Source organism: Pogoniulus pusillus, chromosome 39, assembly GCF_015220805.1.
Source record: "Pogoniulus pusillus isolate bPogPus1 chromosome 39, bPogPus1.pri, whole genome shotgun sequence".
Classification (NCBI taxonomy): domain Eukaryota; kingdom Metazoa; phylum Chordata; class Aves; order Piciformes; family Lybiidae; genus Pogoniulus; species Pogoniulus pusillus.
The window spans coordinates 3298108-3321820 of NC_087302.1; the positions used below are offsets into that span (position 1 = coordinate 3298108).

Genomic DNA, 23713 nt, shown 5'->3' on the forward strand with positions numbered 1-23713 from the left:
CCCTGCAGCAGCTCCGAGCCACACCTGATGGGGCCCCAGCAGCAGCTCCGAGCCACACCTGATGGGGCCCCAGCAGCAGCTCCGAGCCACACCTGATGGGGCCCCAGCAGCAGCTCCGAGCCACACCTGATGGGGCCCCAGCAGCAGCTCCGAGCCACACCTGATGGGGCCCCAGCAGCAGCTCCGAGCCACACCTGATGGGGCCCCAGCAGCAGCTCCGAGCCACACCTGATGGGGCCCTGCAGCAGCTCCGAGCCACACCTGATGGGGCCCCAGCAGCAGCTCCGAGCCACACCTGATGGGGCCCCAGCAGCAGCTCCGAGCCACACCTGATGGGGCCCCAGCAGCAGCTCCGAGCCACACCTGATGGGGCCCCAGCAGCAGCTCCGAGCCACACCTGATGGGGCCCCAGCAGCAGCTTCGAGCCAGGCTGGGGGACTCTCCAGCAGCAGTTCCGAACCTGGCCGGGGGCCCTCCAGCAGCAGCGCCGAGCTCTGCCGGGGGCTCTCCAGCAGCAGCAGGGCAGGCTGTGGATCCTGCAGCAGCTCTGAGCCATACCTGATGGGACCCTAACAGCAGCTCCGAGCCATACCTGATGGGGCCCTGCAGCAGCTCCGAGCCACACCTGATGGGACCCTAACAGCAGCTCCAAGTCCATACCTGATGGGGCCCTGCAGCAGCTCTGAGCCATACCTGATGGGGCCCTGCAGCAGCTCCAAGCCATACCTGATGGGGCCCCAGCAGCAGCTCCAAGCCCATACCTGATGGGACCCTGCAGCAGCTCCAAGCCCATACCTGATGGGACCCTGCAGCAGCTCCAAGCCCATACCTGATGGGACCCTGCAAGAGCTCCAAGCCCATACCTGATGGGACCCTGCAGCAGCTCCAAGCCCATACCTGATGGGACCCTGCAGCAGCTCCAAGCCCATACCTGATGGGACCCTGCAGCAGCTCCGAGCCATACCTGATGGGGCCCTGCAGCAGCTCCGAGCCATACCTGATGGGGCCCTGCAGCAGCTCCGAGCCCATACCTGATGGGGCCCTGCAGCAGCTCCAAGCCCATACCTGATGGGGCCCTAACAGCAGCTCCAAGCCCATACCTGTTGGGGCCCCAGCAGCAGCTCCGAGCCCATACCTGATGGGGCCCTCCAGCAGCTCCAAGCCAGGCTGGGGACTCTCCAGCAGCAAACCCCATCCTGGCTCCTGCACCAGCACCTGTCCTATTCCTTCAAAGAAGCCCCAAACTTGCCTCTTATCTTGCAAATCTCTTTATTACAATTTACAGATTAGTTCTGAATAGGTTTTTTTATTATTATTATGTACAGAAATAGAACTTTTAGATAAAAAACCCCAACAAACTCCACACAAATCAAGGAGAATCTGTAGAAAGCCACTGCTGAAGGGTTTCTAACTGCCTCTAAATCATACAAAAATAAAATCTGAAGAGTTAAAACAGTTTTGATTTAAAGTTCACCAAAAGTGTTCATTTTGGGCTCAAGCCAAGCACTGAGCACACATCCAGGGGCTGTGTGTGAAGGGGCAATGGTGACAACCCCACCTCAGCTCGGGGATTGGTGTTAATTTAGTGTTAGTTCCCTTAATCACCTTACTTAAAACCATGAGGGTTGAGGGAGGAGGGGGAAAGCTTAGCCAAGCAGGTATGGGTCAGGGTCAAACAGTGCCTGATACACTGCAGGGGTGGAAATAAAAACCCAATGAATCATTTCCTTCCCCCCAGCGTTAGGAGCACCTTGAAAGTAGCAATTTTTCACCTACTTTACATCCAATTTGTCAAATTCTAAAGCTCATTTTCCAGCTGGAGCCTTTTCCAAGCCTCTGCAAACAAAAGAGTGGCTCAAGGTTTGCCAGGTGGTTCACTTCACACCACCCTTCCAAAAGCAGCAGGAAACCCAAGCGTTGAGTTGTCCAAAAACTGAAGCACCACAAAAGTTGTCTCAAGATAAAAAGAAACTGAGAGGCATGGAAAAAAAAACAAACCCAGTGGTGTGTGTTGTAGCAAAGAAAACATTTAACAGCCACACTTGGAGCAGAAATCAACAACTTTCCCCTTGCAATTTAACATTTCTCCTCCTGAACAAGAGGAGAAATGAAGCAAAACCTTTTTTTTTAACCCAACACAGCCACAATAAAACCTCTTTAAGAGTCCAAAAGTCACTTCAGAAGGCTTTGAGGGTGTCACTAAAATCATTTCACAACTGAAATCACTGTTTGCAGGAATCCAATCTTCTTTTTTTTATGCCATGGGGGATGAAAAAATAGCAACAACTCCAACTGGTTTAGGTGAAAAAAGAGCTTCCTAAGCAGGCAGCCTGGGAGGTTGCTGAGTTGTGGGTTTCAGTTTAGATGACAACTCTGCTGTGGTGTTCTCAGCTCTCTGAATGTCCTACTTGGAGCAGGAAGGTGATTTGGAAATTCAAAAGAACATCAAGAAGCAAAAATAAATCACTTAAAAAAAACCCTCTTCAGTTTTTAGAGGCACAATTAAGATGCCCCTGGGTAAAGAACTCAGCCCAGCTCTGTGAAGCTCTCTCCCTGCTCTCCATTTCAAGTCATTAAAGAGGTAACAAATCTGAAGTGGTTTTAGGTTTCTCCCACCAAAGGGATTAATTGCAAGGGTAAATCATTTATTTCCACAACGTTTGTGCAAACAGAAGATGTTTGGGTGTTTAGTCCATCCCATGACCTCATACCTGCTTGGATGACAACCACACAACCTCCTCCCCATCCAGAAACACAGAGCTGCTCGCTCACTGTGACTGAAACATCATCACCTGAAATCAGGAACACAGATCAGGAGTGTTTGCCTTCTGCAGAGGACCTCAAGTCTCAGCCCCTAAATGTGAAATGTTGGTTTTGGTACTGGATGAACTAAAAGTGCAGACACAGAGGTATTAATACTGGCTCCTGGTAAAGGACAGGGGTGATTTGTAGCCTTGGAAAGAGAATTCTGCTCAGAACAAGCAACATTGGATACAGAAAGAGGAAGAGTCCTTCACTTCAATCCAAAATCCACAATGGTTGAGTGACTCTAACTAAAGAACTAAGAGTTAGGTCCCCACATGTGGCTACCTAACCTCAAACTATCAACCACAGCCTTGGGAAGTACCTGGAAGTTTTAATTCTTCATCAGGATGAAGCCACTGAAAAACAGAGGTTTGGTGCACAAAGAGCCAAGACCCTTTGGAATGGTTCTGGGGATTTAAATAAAGAGAAGCCAAAGGGCTTGGGAGTGCACCAGAGCTGCCCTGAACCCTCACTGTGAGAGACTGAAAGGCATCAAATGAGGTCCAGAAACACTCCCAACATCACACTGGGTGTCAAAACTGGGGATCTTAAAAAGGAAAGGACTGAACTATCTCTTGTGCCCAGGCAAAGTGAAGCTGTTTGGTTGTTTTACCCAAGCTTATGAGACATCTGTACAAGAGAAAAAAATGGAGAAGCACCAGAAGCAAAAAAAACCCAAACCCAACCAACCCACCCAGAGAAACTTTAAATCAAAACTGCCAATACCTGGGTTCTGAGCCCCATTAAATGGGTTCTGAGCCCCATTAAATGGGTTCTGAATCCATTAAATAGGTTCTGAACCCCATTAAATGGGTTCTGAGCCCCATTAAATGGGTTCTGAGCCCATTAAATGGGTTCTGAACCCCATTAAATAGGTTCTGAATCCATTAAATAGGTTCTGAACCCATTAAATGGGTTCTGAGCCCCATTAAATGGGTTCTGAATCCATTAAATGGGTTCTGAACCCCATTAAATATTTCCTTCAAAATAGTTTTGTTTTTTTTTTTTCCTTTTCTCTTCCCCCCCCCCCCTCAAAGTGCAAAAAAATCCAACTGAAGTCACCACTTCTCCACACAAGGCAGACAAAGGCATTGTTTGGAATGGGTTTCACCTAAAGCAGTCTGTTCCTCAAGTGGTACTCAAAAGGAATGCAATGATACCACCTGAACCCTTCAAGGTACTCAAATAGAGGTTTGGTCTGGATATCAGGATGGGAGACCCAAGGATATTCCTTGAATATCAAAGTAGGAATGGGAAGGAAGAGCTCCAATCCCACCCCTCTCCCCATTTCAAAGGAGCACATGCAGCTGCCACTTCTTATTCATGAGTGCTTAGGGTCACCACTACCACCACATCTTTTTAAGGTGCTAGAAGAGATCAACCCTGTTGGAGGAGGATTCTTGGAGTCTGTGAAATACTCTTTGCCTATGCTCTGTGGTGAAGCAGTACCCTATGGCTTCTTCTGTCTCTTGGATTCGTTTCTGGAACCTGCAGCTGTCTCTTGCAAGCTCTTCCCAGGGTCCTTTTCTGTCCTCCTCGCTGCTTATGTAATACTCAGTCACTTGTTCATGGAAGGTGACCTGCAAAAGGCAAAAGTCCTTCAGTAAAACCCAAGTTGAACAGTCAGGAGATTCATCTTTTATTTGCATCTGGTTATTTGGTTTAAACACAAGTTACTCTATGTCTAAAACAGCAAAGCAGGTTCATAGTAGAGCTCTGCAACAGCCAGGGCAGAGGGCTGACAGGCTGAGGGTTAAGATTGCTTAGCCTGGAGGAGAGAAGGCTCCAAGGAGACCTTAGAGCAAACATTAAAGACAGGAGAAGAGCTACAGGAGAGCTGGGGAGAGACTTTTGATACAGGCATGGAGCAATAGGATGAGAGATGCTGGCTTCAGACTGGAAGAAGCTGAGTTTAGACTGGACATAGTTCTTGCCCAGTGGTGAGGCACTGCAACAGGCTGCCCAGAGAAACTGTGGAGGTTGCACACCTGGAAGTGTTAAAAGCCAGGTTGGATGAGGCCTTGAGCAAGCTGCTCCAGTAGAAGGTGTCCCTGCCCGTGGCAGAGGTGATGGAACTGGATGATCACAGAACCATCCAGGTTGGCAAAGCCTCTCAGGATCACCAAGGAACCCTAGTCTAAAAGATTTGGAGCACCACATCCAAACCACCCTTAAGCACATCCAGGCTGGGTGACTCCACCACCTCTCTGGGCAGCTCATTCCAGTCCCTGACCACTCTCTCTGTGAAAAATTCTTTCCTAATGTCCAATCTAAACCTCCCCAGCCTCAGCTTGGGGCCATTACTCTTTGTTCTGCCTCCAATTCCCTGTGAGAAGAGCCCAGGTAGTTGTAGACTTCATGATCTTCCAAGTCCCTTCCAACTCAAAGCATTCTGTAACTCTGTGATATTCCACCTCACAGGCTTTGGAAGCCACCAGCTGCTGACTTCCCCCTTGCAAGAGTTTCCCCAACTCTGACCTGGGAGGCTTCAACAGGCTGACGTAGGTCACACAATGTCCCCTCTGAAGCAACAGGTCCCTGCCACCAGCCCTGGATTACAACCTGACAGGCAGCCAGGCCAGGCAGATTACTCAGCAGGACGTGCCAGGACACTCACTTAAGGCTGCAAACATGCCACTGGCCAACAGCTCTGACTGCTGGAGCTTGCAGAACAAAAAAAGAAGCAAGAATCATTGCTCTGGAGAGTGAGAGATCACATGAGGCAGCCCTGGGCTGCAGCACCAGGAGAAGAAATCAGGTTGAGCTGCAGCTCAGGAAGCAACACTCAGCCCTGCGTGACTGGAACAAATTCCAACGCCAGCTGCTATCACATTCCAGAGTAAAGTGCATGCAAGGCAATGAAATCAAAGTCATGGCACTTAGCATTCCAGAATCCCAGCGTGGTGGGGTTGGAATGGACCTCTGGAGATCATCCAGCAGGGCACCCACAGCAGTTTGCCCAGGAGCACAGTGGCATGGGTGGGGTTGGAAGCTTTGCAGAGGAGGAGACTCCACAACCTCTCTGGGCAGCCTGCTCCAGGCCTCCAGCATCCTCACACCAAACAAGTTTCTCCTCCTGTTCATGTGGAATCTCCTGGCTCCCAGTTTGTGCCCACTGCACCTTGTCCTGTCACTGGGCACCACTGATAAGAACCCAGCCCCGTCCTTTATCTCTGGCTGAACATTGCTCAGATCCCCTCTGGGGCTGCTCTTCTCCAGTCTCAAGAGCCCCAAGGCTGAGCCTCTCCTCACAAAAGCTGCTCCAGTGTCAGTGAAACAAAACAATCCCAGTTTTGTGTCTTTACAAACACGACCACTGCTGCTGGCTGCATGCAGGACACCAGCCCCGAGCAGGATGAAGACTCCAAGGGTCCCTGGGAAGCTCTGGTCACTGCTGCTTGCAGACAGCTCTCCTCAGCCGCTTTCCAGCAGCAGAAAGCTCTTACATCAGCCTGTCCCTCTGCGAGTTCTACCTTACACCTCTTTTACATCAGTCTGAGCCACCCATGGGCACAATTACTGCATTCTGCAACGTCAGGATGAGTATTGCACCCAGATCATCCTTCTTTCACCATGCCAAGAGACCAGACAGAGGCAAACAAAGCATCACTCCAAGAATCACTACCGAGAAGCCCTCTCAGAAGCAACCAAAATCGAGGCCACAGCAGCATGAAGTGACAACAGGGCTCAGCAGTGCCTCAGCCACAGGTTCTGGGATGCAAAGGACTTGGAGGAGTTGTTTAGCTTTGAGAGTTTCCCATTTAGCTTAAAAATAGAGCAGTTTATCTTGTGTGAACCAGGAGGTTTGTAAAAGCATAAAAGGAGGAATGAAATCACCTCCAATCTGAAAGAGGAAATAAATCTCTCTGGTAAAAGAAACCCTACTGCTAAACCAAGCATCACTCAAGTTGTCTGTTCTCATCACTTGGCACCCAGTGTATTGCTGCCCTGGCACTTGCTGGCACAGCCTGGTGCTCATAAATACCTGAGGTATCAGGCAAGACTCAGATGGGATGCCTGAAAAACTCCAGAGTGGTTCAGGTTGGAAGGGACTTCAGAGATTATCATCTGCCATGGGCAGGGACACCTCTCAGCTAGACTCAGCTGTTCAAGGCCTCATCCAGCCTGCTCTTGACCACCCCTCAGGGAGGAGGCAGCCACAACCTCCTTAGGTGGCCTGTGCCAGTCTCTCACCACCCTCCTACTGAAGAATTTCTTCCTCAGCTGCAGTCTAACCCTGCTCTCCCTCAGCTTCAAACCATTCTCCTTTGGCCTGTCTTTAGACATCCCCAGGAAAAGCCGAGGAGCTCTAAGGTCCCCCTGGAGTCTTCTCCTCTGCAGGCTGCACCCCCCCAGCTCCCTCAGCCTGTGCTCACAGCACAGCTCCTCCAGCCCTTGGAGCATCTTTGTGGCCTCCTCTGGCCTCACTCCTGCAGCTCTGTGTCCTTCTTATGCTGGGGACAGGACTGGAGGGGAGGCCTGAGCAGGGCAGAGACAAGGGGCAGAACCTCCTCTCCTGCCCTGCTGCCCACACGCCTCTGGCTGCTGCCCAGCACACAGCTGCTTGCTGGGCTGCCCGAGGGCACTGCTGGCTCATGAAATGGTTTAGGTCGGAAGAGACCTCAAAGCTCAGCCAGTCCCAACCTCCCACCATAGGCAGGGACACCTCCCACTAGAACAGGTCGCTCAAGGCCTCATCCAACCTGGCCTTGAACACCTCCAGGGAGGGAGCATCCACAACCTCCCTGGGCAACCTGTGCCAGTCTCTCACCACCCTCACTGCAAACAACTTCTTTCCTAACGTCCACTTTCGATCTCCCCTCTGACACTTTCAAACCCATTCCTCCTTATCCTGTCATTCCCAGACCTTGTCAATAGTCCCTCCTCAGCCCTCCTGGAGCCCACTTCAGATCCTGCAAGGCCACTCCAAGGTCTCCTCCAAGCCTTCTCCTCTCCAGGCTGCACAGCCCCAACTCTCTTAGCCTGTGCTCACAGCAGAGCTACTGCAACCCTCTCAGCATCTTGGTGGCCTTCTCTGGTCTGGCTCCAACACTTCCACATCCTCCTTGTGTTGGAAGCTCGCAGCAGCCAAACCCTCTGGGATGCTTGTGGCACCCCAAACCTTATACCAGGATGGATTTATTTTAATTTACCACACGGACTCCAAGTCTTAATGCCCAAACTTCTCCCCAACAGGCAACATCTGAGCTCCAAAGCCCAGTTCCAGAGGATATCCTTTCATTCAAGGACTACAGAACGGTAGCAGCCTCTTAAAAGGACAGTGGGAGCATTGCCACCAGTGGCTGGCTCCGTGTTCACCCACAACAGAAGACTTCTTCCTACTCCAACAGCTGTTTATCCCAGTATCACCAAGGTTGGAAGAGACCTCACAATCATCAAGTCCAACCCTTTACCACAGAGCTCAAGGCCAGACCATGGCACCAAGTGCCACGTCCAGTCCTGCCTTGAACAGCTCCAGGGACGGCGACTCCACCACCTCCCCGGGCAGCCCATTCCAGTGGCCAATGACTCTCTCAGGGAAGAACTTTCTCCTCACCTCCAGCCTAAATCTCCCCTGGTGCAGCCTGAGGCTGTGTCCTCTCCTTCTGGTGCTGGCCACCTGAGAGAAGAGAGCAACCTCCTCCTGGCCACAACCTCCCCTCAGGTAGTTGCAGACAGCAATAAGGTCTGCCCTGAGCCTCCTCTTCTCCAGGCTAACCAATCCCAGCTCCCTCAGCCTCTCCTCGTAGGGCTGTGCTCAAGGCCTCTCCCCAGCCTCGTTGCCCTTCTCTGGACACGCTCAAGCATCTCAATGTCCCTCCTAAACTGGGGGGCCCAGAACTGAACACAGCACTCAAGGTGTGGTCTAAGCAGTGCAGAGTCCAGGGGCAGAATGACCTCCCTGCTCCTGCTGGCCACACCATTCCTGATGCAGGCCAGGATGCCACTGGCTCTCTTGGCCACCTGGGCACACTGCTGGCTCATGTTCAGGCAGGTATCAATCAGCACCCCCAGATCCCTCTCTGTCTGGCTGCTCTCAGCCACTCCGACCCCAGCCTGTATCTCTGCATGGGGTTAACCCACAGCAGAAGACTTCTCCCTACTCCAACAGCTGTTTCTAATTCACGGAAGCTTCAGCACAAGCCCTTAGAGCTGTTTCGTTTGCGTTTAAGTCTCCATTACCCTAAACGCACTCAAAGGTCCGAAAATACTCCACTGATAACAGAAACTGGGATTTTTCCCGAGGGGAAACCCTCACTTCCCAGTTCTCAGCTGGTTTCTCTCTTCATCCCGTGCCGAAAATGACGTCAGACAACCAGGGAACGAAAACCACATCTTGAAAAGGAACTTTTCACTTCGGCCCTACAAAGAAATCCCCTCCCTTGTGCTTCCGAAGGGTGACATTCACCCTCACGTGTAAAGGATGAGCCATACCCCAGGCAGATCATCAGCCCAGGAGCTCATCGAGGCACCAAATGACCTCACTCCCCATTCATGCGCTGAATGCAACCCGCGTTTGGTGCTCGCTTTGGCTTTGCTGTTTGTATTTGGGTTTTTTTTTTTACCGTCCCCCCCCAAAACACACAACAATAGAAAGGGATTCTGTACCTTTTTCCTCTTGGTGCTGGCACATTTCTCCCCAGAACAAAGGCCAAGCTGTACCAAGTCGGTGAGCCCAGAGTTGTGTTTTTCCAGCTGGAGCCGGCAGACAGTGAGGTGGCCCCGCTCGGAAGCGACCAAATTCGGCCTCTCCGTTGCCTTTCCCTTTTTCTCTGCCGTTTGAAAGGCTGCCTTGAAGTTTAAAGGGTTGTAAGGATCGTCTGAGGTACAGAATGAGTTCCAAAGTTTCAAGCTTTCTGCTTCATCCACGCTGCTACAGTCCCACTCGTCCTCCTCTTCAGAGATGGACTGAGAAGAGCCCGAGGATTCGTCTACCCACGACGAATCTTCCTCCTCCTCCTCCTCCTCCTCCTCTTCTTCTTCTACATCCGACATATCCTTCCCTGGATCGCTGGATGACGTCTGAATGGTGGCTGTGAAGTTCTGAGGGTTGTAGGGATCCAAACTGTAGAAGGAATTCCAGAGATGAAGTCTTTCCCCGTCCTGGCTACCTCCGTCTGAATCCGAGGGGAGCCCTTCGCTGTCGAAGCCATCATCGTCATCCCAATCTTCCTCATCATCCGCACTCTCCTCCTCCCCACTCGAAACTCCCCCAATGATATAGTCTATTAGTTTATTGGCGCAGGCAGGTCTGGCCGAAAGGGGAAGGTTTGGCTCTATTTCGGAGTCCTCATCCTCCTCTTCTGTCAAAGCTTCCCCCTCAAGCGCTCCCTCCTCAGCCGAACTCTGCATCCCCTCCCCGTGCTCCAAGGGACCACCTCCAGCTTCTCTCCCGGCGTCGTTCGGCTCCTCGGGCCGCTTCGCCTCGCCGGCATCGCAGCGCTGCTCTCTCCGTGTTTCTCCTCGACAAACGCCCCTGTGCTGCTGCTGCTGCTGCTCCTCCTCCAGGCTGTGATAGCCGTGGTCCGGCTCCGGCACGGCCAGGCCACCGCTCGCCAAATGCCACTGCTGGAGGAAAGCCAAACGCTTGCTGCGGAGAAACTCAACCTCCGGCAGCCCTCCCCGCCAGGCCTCCGCGGGGCCCTCGGCTCGCAGCGGCTGCGGCAGATGGCTCTTGCCGAAGCTCTGGCTCTGCTCCGGGCTCAGCACGTAGAGAGGCGAGGCGGGGATGGACGCCAGGCTGCTCCGCACCAGCCCGCTGCTCCAGAGGCGCGGCGGAGACTCCGTGCCCGCTTCTCGCCCCTTCCCTAGGGTCTCCTCCGACCACGGCAGTGTCTCTTCGGCCCAGTCCAGCGAGGCGGCAGACTGGGAGAGCAGCAGCAAAGGCGGCGGCGGCGTCTGGGGGGGACCCTTGGCGGGCCCGGTGGCGGGGCAGAGGGCACTGCTGAGAGCGGGGCCGGGCAGCAGCCGCTGCAGCAAAGCGGGCAGCGGGGAGAGGAGCTGCGACACCATCCGCAGCAAGGAGAACGGCGGGCTCGCCTGGGACGAGGCACCGGCAGGGGCCGCGCTGGGCCCGGCAAGCTTAGGCCAGGCAGCGGCGAAACCCAGCCGGGCCCACCCCAAGCCGGCGGCGCCGCGTTCCCGGCCGCTCGGCTCCATAAGCGGCGGTGGTGGCGGCGGCGGCTGCGGCGGTTGCGGAGGGCAAAGGAGACTCTTCAGCGTTCCCAGCGGTGCGGTCGGAGGTGCGGAGCGGCGCTCCGTGGTGCGGCAGCGGGGCAGAGGGTGCGGCTGGCAGCGGGCGGCTTCGCTCGGGCGATCGACTCCATCCTGCTGCGGGCGGCGGCACAAAATGGCGGCGCGGGGCCGAGCGCGGCCGCCTCAACCCGCCCGCAGCGGCGTCAGCCCCGGGGGCGGGGCGGGGGGCGGGGCGGAGCGCACGCAAGGCGCAGGGGCTTGCCCAGCCCTTTGACGTAAGAGAGCGCTTCGAGCGCTGATTGGGCAGGGGCTGTAACCACGCCCGTGATGGGGAGGGCCGCAGGGCGGAGGCTCCGCCCCTTCCAGTCGTAGGGATTGCATCAGCCAGGGGGCGGCCAGCGCCGCGCTGTAGCGCCCCCTGTGGCGGCGGCGGGGAGCGGCGGGGAGCGGCGGGGGCAGGTACGGGGTTAGGCTGCAATGAGCCGGGATCGGGCGGCCAAGGGCCGGCTGGGGCTGCTGCCCCTGGCTGTCCATGGCTCACCCCCGTTCGTATCCGTCCGTCTTTGTGTTCAGTCAGACCTGGAGTGGGGCGGGGGATGGAGTGAGAAGAGATGGAGGGCATCAAGGGATGGTGCCTGGGGACAGAGGGAAGCATCTCCCTGAGCCTTTGGGACCTCAGCCTCTTGGGGCCTGCAGTGGGCAGAAGTGCAGGAAAAGAGTTGGGCAGAGGTGCAGGTGAGACAGAGACTTAGGCAGAGGTGCAGGTGATGCGGGCAGAGAGATGGGCAGAGGTGCAGGTGAGACAGAGAGTTGGACAGAGATGCAGGTGAGACAGAGAGTTGGGCAGAGGTGCAGGCGATGCAGGCAGAGGCTCGAGCAGAGGTGCAGGTGAGACAGAGAGTTGGGCAGAGGTGCAGGTGATGCAGGCAGAGGCTCGGGCAGAGGTGCAGGTGAGACAGAGAGATGGGCAGAGGTGCAGGTGATGCAGGCAGAGGCTCAGGCAGAGGTGCAGGTGATACAGAGAGATGGGCAGAGGTGCAGGTGAGACAGAGAGTTGGGCAGAGGTGCAGGTGATGCAGGCAGAGGCTCGGGCAGAGGTGCAGGTGATGCAGGCAGAAGCTCAGGCAGAGGTGCAGGTGATACAGAGGCTCGGGCAGAGGTGCAGGTGATGCAGAGAGTTGGGCAGAGGTGCAGGTGATGCAGGCAAAGGCTCGGGCAGAGGTGCAGGCGATGCAGAGAGCTGGGCAGAGGTGCAAGTGATGCAGGCAGAGGCGCAGGTGTGAGCAGGTGAAGGGGCAGACGTTCGGGCAGAGGTGTGTGCAGGCAGAGGCGCAGGCAGGACCCAGGCTCCATCCCCTGCGTTTCACCTCCTTTATTTCCACGCCCATCGTGTTACAGGCTGGAGGGTCCTGACCGCAGGCGAGCGCTGGCTCCAGCAGCCCCAAGGGCGGGCGGGGCTGGGGGCCGCTGCCCGCCTCAGGCCTCCCCCTCCGGCTCGATACAATAGTTTAAACTTTTAATATAAAGGTTAAGTTCATTATTCTCGATCCTGAGAAACATTTCGTCCGTTTACGGAGCTCTCGCTGTAAACGAAGCACCACAGGCACCAAGCCCGCACCCCGGCGCGGGCATCCCCGAGCTGGCAGACGAGGAGACGATGTCCTGCAGGGCACGGGGCTGGGAAGGGTGCCCGGCGGCTCCCTTCCCCTGGCATTGAGGGGCTCAGCCGCACAGGACGGGCACATCGCACAGCCCTTGTCACCACCGCTCTCCTTTGGGAGCGAATTCCCCAGCTCCGGGCAGGCAGCTCCTGGCTGGAGGTGTCCTGAGTGGGAGGGCTCTGTGGGCACGGTACCCTCAGTGAAGCTCCACGATGCCTGTCCTCCTCCTCTCTGCCCCGGTGCCCGGCCGCACGCTACTCGTTATGAACAAACATTAAAATACAGCTATCCCAAAGGAAGAAATCCCCTCCCTGAAGCACCCCACGGTCCTCCCTGCCCCTCCCTCCCCACGTTGCTCCCTTGACACAAGGTAAACTACAGCAGCACCCAGCAGTGCCCGGTCCCTACGGGCACACCCCGGGGCGGGCAGAGCTGTGGCAGCAGTGCCATAAGTCCCTAGCCCGGCTGGTGGGACCTCAGAGGGTGCCGTGGCCACGGGATCCCAGAGCAAACCAGCCCATCTTCTCCTGTGCCAGGTCAAGGTCCCGCAGGCGGATGCCAACCTCCCCCAGGAGGATGTTCTCCCAGAAGCCTTCCTCGCTCAGCACGCTCAGGCGCAGCTCTCGCTGCTGCAGGTCCCCCTTGGGGATCCCATCGTAGACCAGCTACGGGGCAGGGCAGCCCCTCAGACACAGAGCCTCCCCACCATCCCCATCCCATCCAATCCTGTCCCATCCTATCCCATTCCATCCCATCTCCATCAAATCCCCATCTCCATTCAATCCCATCCCCATCTCCATCCCATCTCCATTCCCATCCGCATCCCCTTCCCAATCTCCAACCCAACCCATCCCATCTCATCTCCATCCCATCCTTATCCCCATCCCCATACCATCTCCATCCCATCCCCATCCCCACTCCATCCCTATCCTCATTCCCATCCCCATCCCCATCCCCATCCTCATCCCCATCTCCATCCCCACTCCATCCCTATCCCCATTCCCATCCCCATCCTCATCCCTGCCCCATCCTATCCCCATCCCCATCCCATCCTCATCTCCATCTCCACACCATCTCCATCTCATCCCTATTCCATCTCCATCCCCACCCCATCTCTATCCCATTGCCACTCCATCCCTATCCCCATTCCTATTCCTATCCCCATCCCCATCTTCTTCCCCACTCCATCTCCATCCCATCCCTATCTCCATCCCCACTCCATCTCCATCCCATCCCCATCTTCATCCCATCCCCATCTCCATCCCATCCCTATCCCTATCCCCACCCCATCTCCATCCCATCTCCATCTCCATCTCCACCCATCCCATCCCTGTCCCCATGCCCTGCCCTCTCCAGTACCATCTCATTGTAGGTAGGGTTGCAGGTTTTTCGAGCCACTTTGGTTTTCCTCTTGGTTGTCTTTTGGGGGTCGGGCAGCAGATAGGTCTTGACGTAGGGGTCAGGGTCATTGCCATCCTGCAGCGGTGGCTGGGGAGGGGGTAAATTGAGATGCCCACCGTGAGCCTAGTGGTGGGGTGGACCCAACCCTGCTGCCCACGGTTGCAGGTGTACCTACCAGCCCACGGATGTGCATCACCATGATGAAGAGTTTGTTGTTCTTGTAGGAGATGGAGAGCTTCACCTCCCCACCCACCTTCCCGAGGGGCCGTGCCCACGTGGCATCTGGAGAGGAGGTCAAGGAGGAGCATGGGTAGGACAGCAGCCCCCCCAACCCCTGCTTGGCATTGCCATGAGTGGTGCCAGCCAGCTGCTGGCACTGCCACCCGCCTCCCTTACCTGCTGCCTTTGGGGTTGTGTTGGTGCCAGCTGCCTTCTCATCCCGTGGCAGGGGATGGAAGAAGGTGTAGATGAGGTCACACTGCGGGGCCAGAAGGTGACATTAGCGGTGATGGTGGTGACTGTGCCCCACCGGTGCGTGGTGCATGCACTAACGCTTACATCCCTCCTCACTGGTGCCCCTGGCATCATCCCCCCACCTCTCAGAAGGCAGCACCTTCTGGGACATACACCCCCACCCCCACCACCACCCCCCCCAGCTCCACACCTCTGCCACCTCGGGGGCAGCGTGGATGAGGTGCCAGATGTAGCCGTTCAGCTCCTCCTTCCGCCGCTCGGCCACCGCTTCGCCCCGCGACCGCCCGATGACGAACCTGCTGGGGAAGCTGTGGGGACAGAAGCACTCAGCAAAGCCCAAAGGGGGTCCAAGGAGGGGCCCTAGGGGGTCCAAGGTGGGTACCTGGGCAGCAGCGAGGAGGGGAAGAGGAGGCGCAGCTTGTTGTGCAGCTCCTGGAACTCCTCGAAGGTGCGCTGCACGAAGGTCACCTCGCCCGGGCTCTCCCGCTGCACCTTTACCACGTAGGTCTGCAAAGAGATGGGGGTGAGCACAGGGAGCGGGGACCCTGAGGTGCTCCGAGCCCATGGGGAGGGAAGCACAGGGATGGAAGTGTCCGAGTTGTGCTCCTCCTCCCGTCCCCACTCACGTAGCCCTTGCTGGGGTTGAAGACCCTCTCGTGGCGGCAGAGGAAGACGTCGCGGATCCGGCCGGATGTCTTGATGGTGTGAGTGCGGGGGGCAAAGGACAGGGTGGGGCGGGCATCTGAGCCCGTGAACTTCATCTGGGCCAGGTTGTGGATGAAGAAGTTGAGCTTGGTGGCCACGCTGCCCAGGCTGGATTCAATCAACCTGCAAGGAGGCGGCTGCTGGCTCAGCTGGAGGCTCCAAAGGCTCCATCCTCTCCTGCCCTGCCACCCACTCACAGCCTCTACCTGGTGAAGTAGGTGGTGGCATCGGCATCGGAGTCCTGTGGCCTCAGGGCATCGTAGACATACTTGAGGTCCTCCAGGTCGGAGAGCTCGGGGATGCCACAGGAGAGCATCTGGGAGGGGAGGCAGGGGGTGAGGAGTGCTGCTTTGAGGCTCATTGGGATATTTTAACGGGAGAAGATGGATCCTTGGTGGCAAAAAGCAACTGATGCTAAAGTCTCTTTATCATTCACTGCTCGGCTAAGAAGGGATGGAAAGCCAAAGTGGGAACAATTCTGCCCCTCTTTTGCTTTCTCTTCACCTCTCTCTTTAATCTCATCTGCTAACAGAGATGGGGGTGCTGGTGGACAGCAGCTGAAGATGAGCCAGCAGTGCCAACAGCATCCTGGCCTGTATCAGCAATGGTGTGACCAGCAGGAGTAGGGAGGTGCTCATGCCCCTGTGCTCAGCATCCATGAGACCACACCTCGAGTGCTGTGTCCAGTTTGGGTCACTGCAGTACAGGAGGGACATTGAGGTGCTGGGATGGGTGCAGAGAAGGGCGACGAGGCTGGGGAGAGCTCTGACAAACAGGACCTGTGAGGAGCAGCTGAAGGAGCTGGGGGGGTTTAGTCTGGAGAAGAGGAGGCTGAGAGGGGACCTTATTGCCCTCTACAACTACCTAACAGGAGGCTGTAGAGAGGCTGGAGCTGGTCTCTACTCCAAAATTGCTAATGATAGAAGAGGAAATGGCCTCAAGTTGCATCAGGGGAGGTTTAGGTTGGCTGTTGGGAGGAAGTTCTTTCCTGAGCAGGTGGTCAGGCACTGGCACAGGCTGCCCAGGGAGCTGGTGGAGTCCCCATCCCTGGAGGGGATGTGGTGCTTGAGGCTATGGTCTGGTGATGAAGGATGCTGGGATGCAGGTTGGACTGAATGATCCTGGTGGTCCTTTCCAGCCATAGCAATTCACAGTGATTGGATATTTGGTTTGGTCAAGGACTTGTCAGTGTGAAACTAATGATTGGACTCCATGATCACACAACCAAGCAGGTTGGAAAGAAGCTCCAAGCTCATCCAGTCCAACCTAGCACCCAGCCCTAGCCAGTCCACCAGACCATGGCACTAAGTGCCCCAGCCAGGCTTGGCTTCAACACCTCCAGCCACAGCCACTCCACTACCTCCCTGGGCAGCCCATTCCAGTGCCAATCACTCTCTCTGACAACAACTTCCTCCTAACACCCAGCCTGAACCTGCCCTGGCACAGCTTCAGGCTGTGTCCCCTTCTTCTGTCCCTGGCTGCCTGGCAGCAGAGCCCAACCCCACCTGGCTACAGCCTCCCTGCAGGCAGCTGCAGGCAGCAATGAGCTCTGCCCTGAGCCTCCTCTGCTGCAGGCTGCACCCCCCCAGCTCCCTCAGCCTCTCCTCACAGGGCTGTGCTCCAGGCCCCTCCCCAGCCTTGCTGCCCTTCTCCAAACACCTTCCAGCACCTCAACATCTCTCTGCAATGGAGGAGCCTAGAACTGGACACAGCACTCAAGGATCTTGAAGGTTGTTTCCAATCTAAGATATTCTGTGATCCTGTAACTCTGCAATAAAACTTTGCTGTCTGCTTTCCATCTGGGAGAGAGAGGGAGGGACTGAGCCTCTTCTGGGCTTCTTTTGGTTGTCCAGGAGGGGAGTTTGGATTTGTTATTATTTCTCCATCATCTAGAGTTGTAACTACAGAATCACAGAATGTCAGGGGCTGGGAGGGAGCTGGAAAGCTCATCCAGTGCAGACCACACAGGAACACATCCAGGTGTAAATACATCTGTAAATGTGTTCTGTATCTACAGCTGTAAACTGAGCTTTGCTGTCAACACAGCTTTATCCTACCTCTGAGCCATCTCAGCTGGTTTGGGCAATTTTTAACTGAATCATAGAATCACAGAATCAGGCAGGGTTGGAAGGGAGTACAAGGAGCAGCCAGTCCTAACCCCCCTGCCATGCCCAGGGACACCCTACCCTAGAGCAGGCTGCACACAGCCTCAGCCAGCCTGGCCTCAAACACCTCCAGCCATGGGGCCTCAACCACCTCCCTGGGCAACCCATTCCAGCCTCTCACCACTCTGCTGCTCAACAACTTCCTCCTCACCTCCAGCCTCACTCTCCCCACCTCCACCTTTGCTCCATCCCCCCCACTCCTGCCACTCCCTCACAGCCTCAAAAGTCCCTCCCCAGCTTTTTTGGAGCCCCCTTCAGATCCTGGCAGGCCACAAGAAGGTCCCCTGGGAGCCTCCTCTGCTCCAGCCTGCACAGCCCCAACTCTTCCAGTCTGTGCTCACAGCAGAGCTGCTGCAGCCTCTGAGCATCCTCCTGGCCCTGCTCTGGACACTCTCCAGCATCTCCACAGCCCTCTTGTCCCAGGGGCTCCAGAGCTGGATGCAGGACTCCAGGTGGGCTCTCAGCAGAGCAGAGCAGAGGGGGAGAATCCCCTCCCTGGCCCTGCTGACCACACTGCTGCTGCTGCAGCCCAGGCTCTGCTTGGCTTTCTGGGCTGCAAGTGCACACTGCTGGCTCCTGCTGAGCTTCTCCTCCAGCAGCACCCCCAAGTCCCTCTCCTCAGGGCTGCTCTCCAGCCTGGCACTGCCCAGCCTGGATTTGTGCTTGGCATTGCCTCCACCCAGCTGCAGGACCTTGCCCTTGGTCTTGGAGAAGTTCCTTACTGCATTCCAGGAGGGCAGGCAGTGGGGAGAGTGGGGGGAGGGGGAGGAAGAGCCTTGTGCTGTGCCTGGCAGGGGTGCAGAGTGCCAGCCCTTACCAGCCCCAGCAGGTTGAGGAAGAGGTGGGTGTGCTTGCGGATCAGGTTGTAAGCCTGGCAGCAGAGGTCCACGAAGTCGTGGAAGCGGCTGGAGGGCTTGTCCCCACCGTTGATGACATAGGCCATGTCCGAGGTGAAGACGAAAGGAGCCCGGTCCCTGCGGCAGGGGCAGAAAGTCAGCACCCAGCAGCAGCACAGGCCACCCTCTGAGGTCCCCAAGAGGGATGAGGCCAAGCCAAAGGGGCAAGGAGGTGCTGTGAGCACCCACCAGTGGGAGATGCCACCCTGTGAGGTCCCCAAGAGGGATGAGGTCAAGCCAAAGGGGCAAGGAGGTGCTATGAGCACCCACCAGTGGGAGATGCCACCCTGTGAGGTCCCCAAGAGGGATGAGGCCAAGCCAAAGGGGCAAGGAGGTGCTATGAGCACCCACCAGTGGGAGATGCCACTCTGTGAAGTCCCCAAGATGCATGAGGCCAAACCAAGGGGGCAAGGAGGTGCTGTGAGCACCCACCAGCAGGAGATGCCACCCTGTGAAGTCCCCAAGATGCATGAGGCCAAACCAAGGGGGCAAGGAGGTGCCGTGAGCACCCACCAGTGGGAGATGCCACCCTGTGAAGTCCCCAAGATGCATAAGGCCAAACCAAGGGGGCAAGGAGGTGCTGTGAGCACCCACCAGCAGGAGATGCCACCCTGTGAAGTCCACAAGATGTATGAGACCAAAACAAAGGGGCAAGGAGGTGCTGGAAGTGCTTTTCACCTCTTGATGTTGCCAAACATCTGGGCATGGCCCAGGAACCTGCCAAAGTCGATGTGGAACATGTGCCCTGTGGTCTTCAGCATGATGTTGTCGTTGTGCCGGTCGCAGATGCCCAGCACGTAGGTGGCCACACAGCAGCCAGCACAGGAGTAGATGAAGTTTTCCACAGCCTGAGGGGAAAACAAAAAAGGGAAGGAAGGAGCAAAACAGGTGTGGAGAAAGGTTGGAGGTGTTGGGAGGAAGCAAAGAGTCTTATCCTTGGAATGGAGGATGTGAGGAGTGGGGACGTTGCCTGGCTGTTCCTCATTGAATGGTTGGGGTTGGAAGGGAGCTCAAAGCTCAGCCAGTTCCAACCCCCCTGCCATAGGCAAAGACAGTTCCCACTAGAACAGGTTGCTCAAGGACTCAGCCAAGCTGGTCCTGAACACCTCCAGGGAGGTTGTGGAGCACAGAAGCACCCAATGTGATCTTTGATCACATTGGGTGCTTCTGTGCTCCACAACCTCCCTGGGAAACCTGTGTCAGTGTCTCACCACCCTCAACCTCTGCCAGTCTCTCACCACCCTCAACCTGTGCTTCTGTGCTCCACAACCTCCCTGGGAAACCTGTGCCAGTCTCTCACCACCCTCAACCTCTGCCAGTCTCTCACCACCTTCACTGCAGACAACTTCTTCCTAACATCCACTTTCAATCTCCCCTCTGCCACTTCAAACCCATTCCTCCTCCTCCTCCTCTTATGACAAGCCCTTGTCAATTGTCCCTCCCCAGCCCTCCTGGAGCCCCCTTCAGATGCTGGAAGGCCACTCCAAGGTCTCATCCAAGCCTTCTCCAGGCTGCACAGCCCCAACTCTCTCAGTCTGTCCTCATAACAAAGCTGCTGCAGCCCTCTCAGCATCTTGGTGGCCTCCTCTGCACTGGTTCCAACAGTTCCATATCCTTTCCGACCCCTGACATCCTTTGAAGGTGAGGCTGGGATCTCAGTGCTGGAGTTCCAACAGCTCTCATACTCACCTTCTCATACTCATCCTCCTCAGGGTTGTGTTTCTGCAGCCAGTCAGCCAGGGGTCGGTCTTTGAAGGACCCTGTCACACCATGCTCCACCTGGATCTTGCGCAGGGTCTCGGCGTTGGGGATCATCTCCACCATCCCTAGCAGAAGAAACAGCAAAGTGAGGCCCATCCATCCCATGCTGGGACACACACTGAGACCCCTGCCCCACGTTCACAGGATCAGAGGATGTCAGGGGTTGGAAGGGACCCAAAGAGCTCATCCAGTCCAACCTCCCCTGCCAGAGCAGGACCACACAATCCAGCTCAGGGCACACAGGAACACATCCAGACAGGCCTGGAAAGGCTCCACACAAGGACACTCCACAACCTCTCTGGGCAGCCTGTGCCAGGGCTCTGGGACCCTTCCAGGCAAGAAGTTGCCTCTTGTGCTGAGCTGCAACCTCCTGTGCTGCAGCTTCCATCCACTGCTGCTTGTCCTATGCCAGGGAGCAGTGAGCAGAGCCTGTCCCCCCCTCCTGACCCCCAGCCCTCAGAGAGTTACAGACATTGATTCAATCCCCTCTGAGTCTTCTCTTTAGACTAAGCAGCCCCAGGGCCCTCAGCCTCTCCTCACCAGGCAGTGCTGCAGTCCCCTCATCATCCTCATAGCCCTCTCCTGGACCTTCTCCAGAGTAGCCACCAACCCAGCCCCCACCACTGAGTGACAGCCTGCAAAGCCACACTCCTGGTGGGACCAGACCTGAAGGTGGATCTCAGCTGCCCACAGCAGCTCCTCCTCTAGCAGAGTCTCCAGGAACTCCCTGGGCAACCTGTGCCAGTGTCTCACCACCCTCAACCTGTGTCAGGGTCTCACCACCCTCAACCTCTGCCAGTCTCTCACCACCCTCAACCTCTGCCAGTCTCTCACCACCTTCACTGCAAACAACTTCTTCCTAACATCCACTTTCAATCTCCCCTCTGCCACTTCAAACCCATTCCTCCTCCTCCTCCTCCTCTCATTCCCAGACCTTGTCAATAGTCCCTCCCCAGCCCTCCTGCAGCCCCCTTCAGATCCTGGAAGGCCGCTCCAAGGTCTCCTGGAAGCCTTCTCCAGGCTGCAGAGCTCCAACTCTCTCAGCCTGTCCTTGTAGCAGAGCTGCTGCAGCCCTCTCAGCATCAAAGGACAAGGATCACGAAGCTGACTCTGCAGTCACCAGCCCAAGAGTGCTGTCACCAGCCCATGACTGTGGTGACCTGGGGTCTGCCGCCCCCGGGGGCCCCTCGGGGCTGGGTTACCTCTCCCGCGGCCGGTGGAGAAGCAGCGGAAGATGACCATGCGCATGTCCAGCCCCTCCTGCACCCAGATCTTGTTCATGATGCGGATCATCTGCAGGGTCAGCATGTCCTGCCGCAGGTCGTCGCCGCACTGGCAGCCGAGGGCGAGAGCCATCAGAGCCCCAGCGCCAGCCCCCGGGGAAAGGGGGAGGGGAGGGCGCGGCAGCGGCGCTGGAAGGGTCCCGGCAGGGCTGGCAGGACAGGGCTGGGCTCACCTTGAAGATGACTCTGATGTTCTCCCCGAGGGGATCGACGTTCTGGAAGGAGAGCTTCAGGGGCACGGCGTTGGAGTTGAAATAAGAGCAGTCCTGGCACGGGGAGGAAAGGGGCAGCCTTGTCAGGGCAAGCTGGGTGCGGGCAGAGGGGCATCCCCCGACACCCCCGGCTCTGGCACTCACCCGGGGCACGATGCCCTTCACCAGCAGGCTGGGGCTGAGCGGCAGCCGGCAGGACCCGTGGGCCTTGAAGAACTGCTTGACGTCCTCCAGCCCCTCGCGGAGGATGCCCTGCGGGGTGGGCATGGGATGCGGTGGGCATAGGACAAGGTGGGCATGGGATGCGGTGAGCATAGGGCAAGGTGGGCATGGGATGTGGTGGGCATAGGGCAAGGCGGGCATGGGATGCAGTGGGCATAGGGCAAGGTGGGCATGGGATGTGGTGGGCATAGGGCAAGGTGGGCATGGGATGAGGTGGGCATAGGACAAGGTGGGCATGAGATGGAGTGGGCATGGGATGGGGTGAGTGTAGGAGAAGGTGGGCATGGGATAGGGTGGACATAGGAGGTGGGCATGGGATGGGGTGGGCATAGGACAGGGTGGGCATGAGATGGAGTGGGCATGGGATGGGGTGGGTGTAGGAGAAGGTGGGCATGGGATGAGGTGGGCATAGAACAAGGTGGGCATGGGATGTGGTGGGCATAGGGCAAGGTGGGCATGGGATGAGGTGGGCATAGGACAAGGTGGGCATGAGATGGAATGGACATGGGATGGGGTGAGTGTAGGAGAAGGTGGGCATGGGATAGGGTGGACATAGGAGGTGGGCATGGGATGGGGTGGGCATAGGACAGGGTGGGCATGAGATGGAGTGGGCATGGGATGGGGTGGGTGTAGGAGAAGGTGGGCATGGGATGAGGTGGGCATAGGACAGGGTGGGCATAGGAGAGGGTAGACATGGGATAGGGTGAGTATAGGACAGGGTGGGCATAGGACAAGGTGGGCATGGGTTAGGGTGGGCATAGGACATGGTAGGCACGGGACAGGGTGGGCATAGGAGGGGGTAGACATGGGATAGGGTGGGCACAGGACAAGGTAGGCATGGGACAGGGCAGGCATAGGGCAGGGTGGGCATAGGACAGGGTGGGCATGGGTTAGGGTGGGCATAGAACATGGTAGGCACAGGACAGGGTGGGCATAGGAAGGGGTAGACATGGGATAAGGTGGGCATAGGACAAGGTAGGCATGGGACAGGGTAGGCATAGGGCAGGGTGGGCATAGGACAAGGTGGGCATAGGGCAAGGTGGGCATGGGACAGGGATGGGCACAGGATGAAGGTCTGAGACGCAGCCCAGCACTCCCCACCCCAGCAGCCTGGCACCCACCTGGCGCGCCGAGGGCGCAGCGTCCCGCACCTGCTGTGCCAGCCTGGCCAAGGTGCTGACCAGCAGGCACTGGCGGTCGAACTCCTCCCGCAGGCCTTTGCCGCAGCAGCACAGCAGAGCTGCCAGCAGGTACTGGTACCGGATGCTGAACTGGGAGTCTTTGAGGCCATCCTTCAGCAGCCTGCTCCGAGCAGGGGCACGCAGGGTTAAGGCAGCTCTGGGCAACCTCCCTCCCGTGCTCCTCACCCCCTTGAACCCACCAGAAGAAGTAGTGGGTGACCTTCAGGTCGCAGATGGCTCTCTTCATCAGGAAGCGCACCAGGGGGCTGTCCAGGTAGCACTCGTACTTCAGCGCCTGGAGAGAGGGCAGTTGTGGCACACAGCAGGACTGGCATGAACCCCAGGGTCACATCTCAGTCCTGGCACGCACCCCATGCCACATCCCAGGCAAGTTCTGGCACGTGTTCCATGCCACATCTCAGTCTTGGCATGCACCTCATGCCATCTCCCAGACCTGGTAGGCACTCTGCCATACCTCGGTCCTGGTATGCACTCCATGCCATACCTCGGTCCTGGCACGCAGCCCATGCCACCTCCCAGTCCCAGCACACACCTGGACCAGCTGGGGCAGGTAGTCCAGCAGCTCAGTGTCAGAGATGGAGTCAATCCAGCGCACAGCTGAGCTCCTCACCTCCTGGTCTGGGAACCTGTGGCCAGCACAAGCATTGCGGGGACAGCAACTTCAGGTTCACCCCCCCCGCCCCATTGCCATCACTGCCCCTCTTCTGGTGTGCACTGGCAGCAGTGCCAC

The 23713-nt window shown here is 56.9% G+C and overlaps 2 protein-coding genes across 3 annotated transcripts in view; both read right to left on the minus strand.

Moving 5' to 3' along the window:
* Positions 1–1252: 1252 nt before the first annotated feature.
* Positions 1253–11205, minus strand: PPP1R15B (protein phosphatase 1 regulatory subunit 15B). Its single transcript, XM_064173660.1, has 2 exons — positions 9415–11205; positions 1253–4385 (listed from the first exon to the last, which is right to left on the minus strand). The coding sequence occupies exons 1-2, from the start codon at positions 10963–10965 to the stop codon at positions 4173–4175; spliced, it is 1764 nt and encodes a 587-aa protein (XP_064029730.1). The 5' UTR covers positions 10966–11205; the 3' UTR covers positions 1253–4172.
* Positions 11206–12358: 1153 nt separating this feature from the next.
* The window catches only part of PIK3C2B (phosphatidylinositol-4-phosphate 3-kinase catalytic subunit type 2 beta), a 39566-nt gene continuing 28211 nt past the window's right edge, over positions 12359–23713 (minus strand). For both annotated transcript variants that reach the window (XM_064173500.1, XM_064173501.1), the window contains exons 17-33: positions 23516–23609; positions 23163–23257; positions 22903–23083; positions 21704–21811; positions 21521–21613; positions 21267–21396; positions 19993–20129; positions 18982–19151; positions 18225–18381; positions 15449–15558; positions 15164–15365; positions 14920–15044; positions 14728–14845; positions 14460–14541; positions 14239–14345; positions 14022–14150; positions 12359–13327 (exon numbers count right to left, since the gene is read on the minus strand). In XM_064173500.1, coding sequence (XP_064029570.1) covers positions 13139–13327; positions 14022–14150; positions 14239–14345; positions 14460–14541; positions 14728–14845; positions 14920–15044; positions 15164–15365; positions 15449–15558; positions 18225–18381; positions 18982–19151; positions 19993–20129; positions 21267–21396; positions 21521–21613; positions 21704–21811; positions 22903–23083; positions 23163–23257; positions 23516–23609 — 2227 coding nt within the window. In that variant the 3' untranslated portion in view covers positions 12359–13138. The remainder of the gene's footprint in view (positions 13328–14021; positions 14151–14238; positions 14346–14459; positions 14542–14727; positions 14846–14919; positions 15045–15163; positions 15366–15448; positions 15559–18224; positions 18382–18981; positions 19152–19992; positions 20130–21266; positions 21397–21520; positions 21614–21703; positions 21812–22902; positions 23084–23162; positions 23258–23515; positions 23610–23713) is intronic.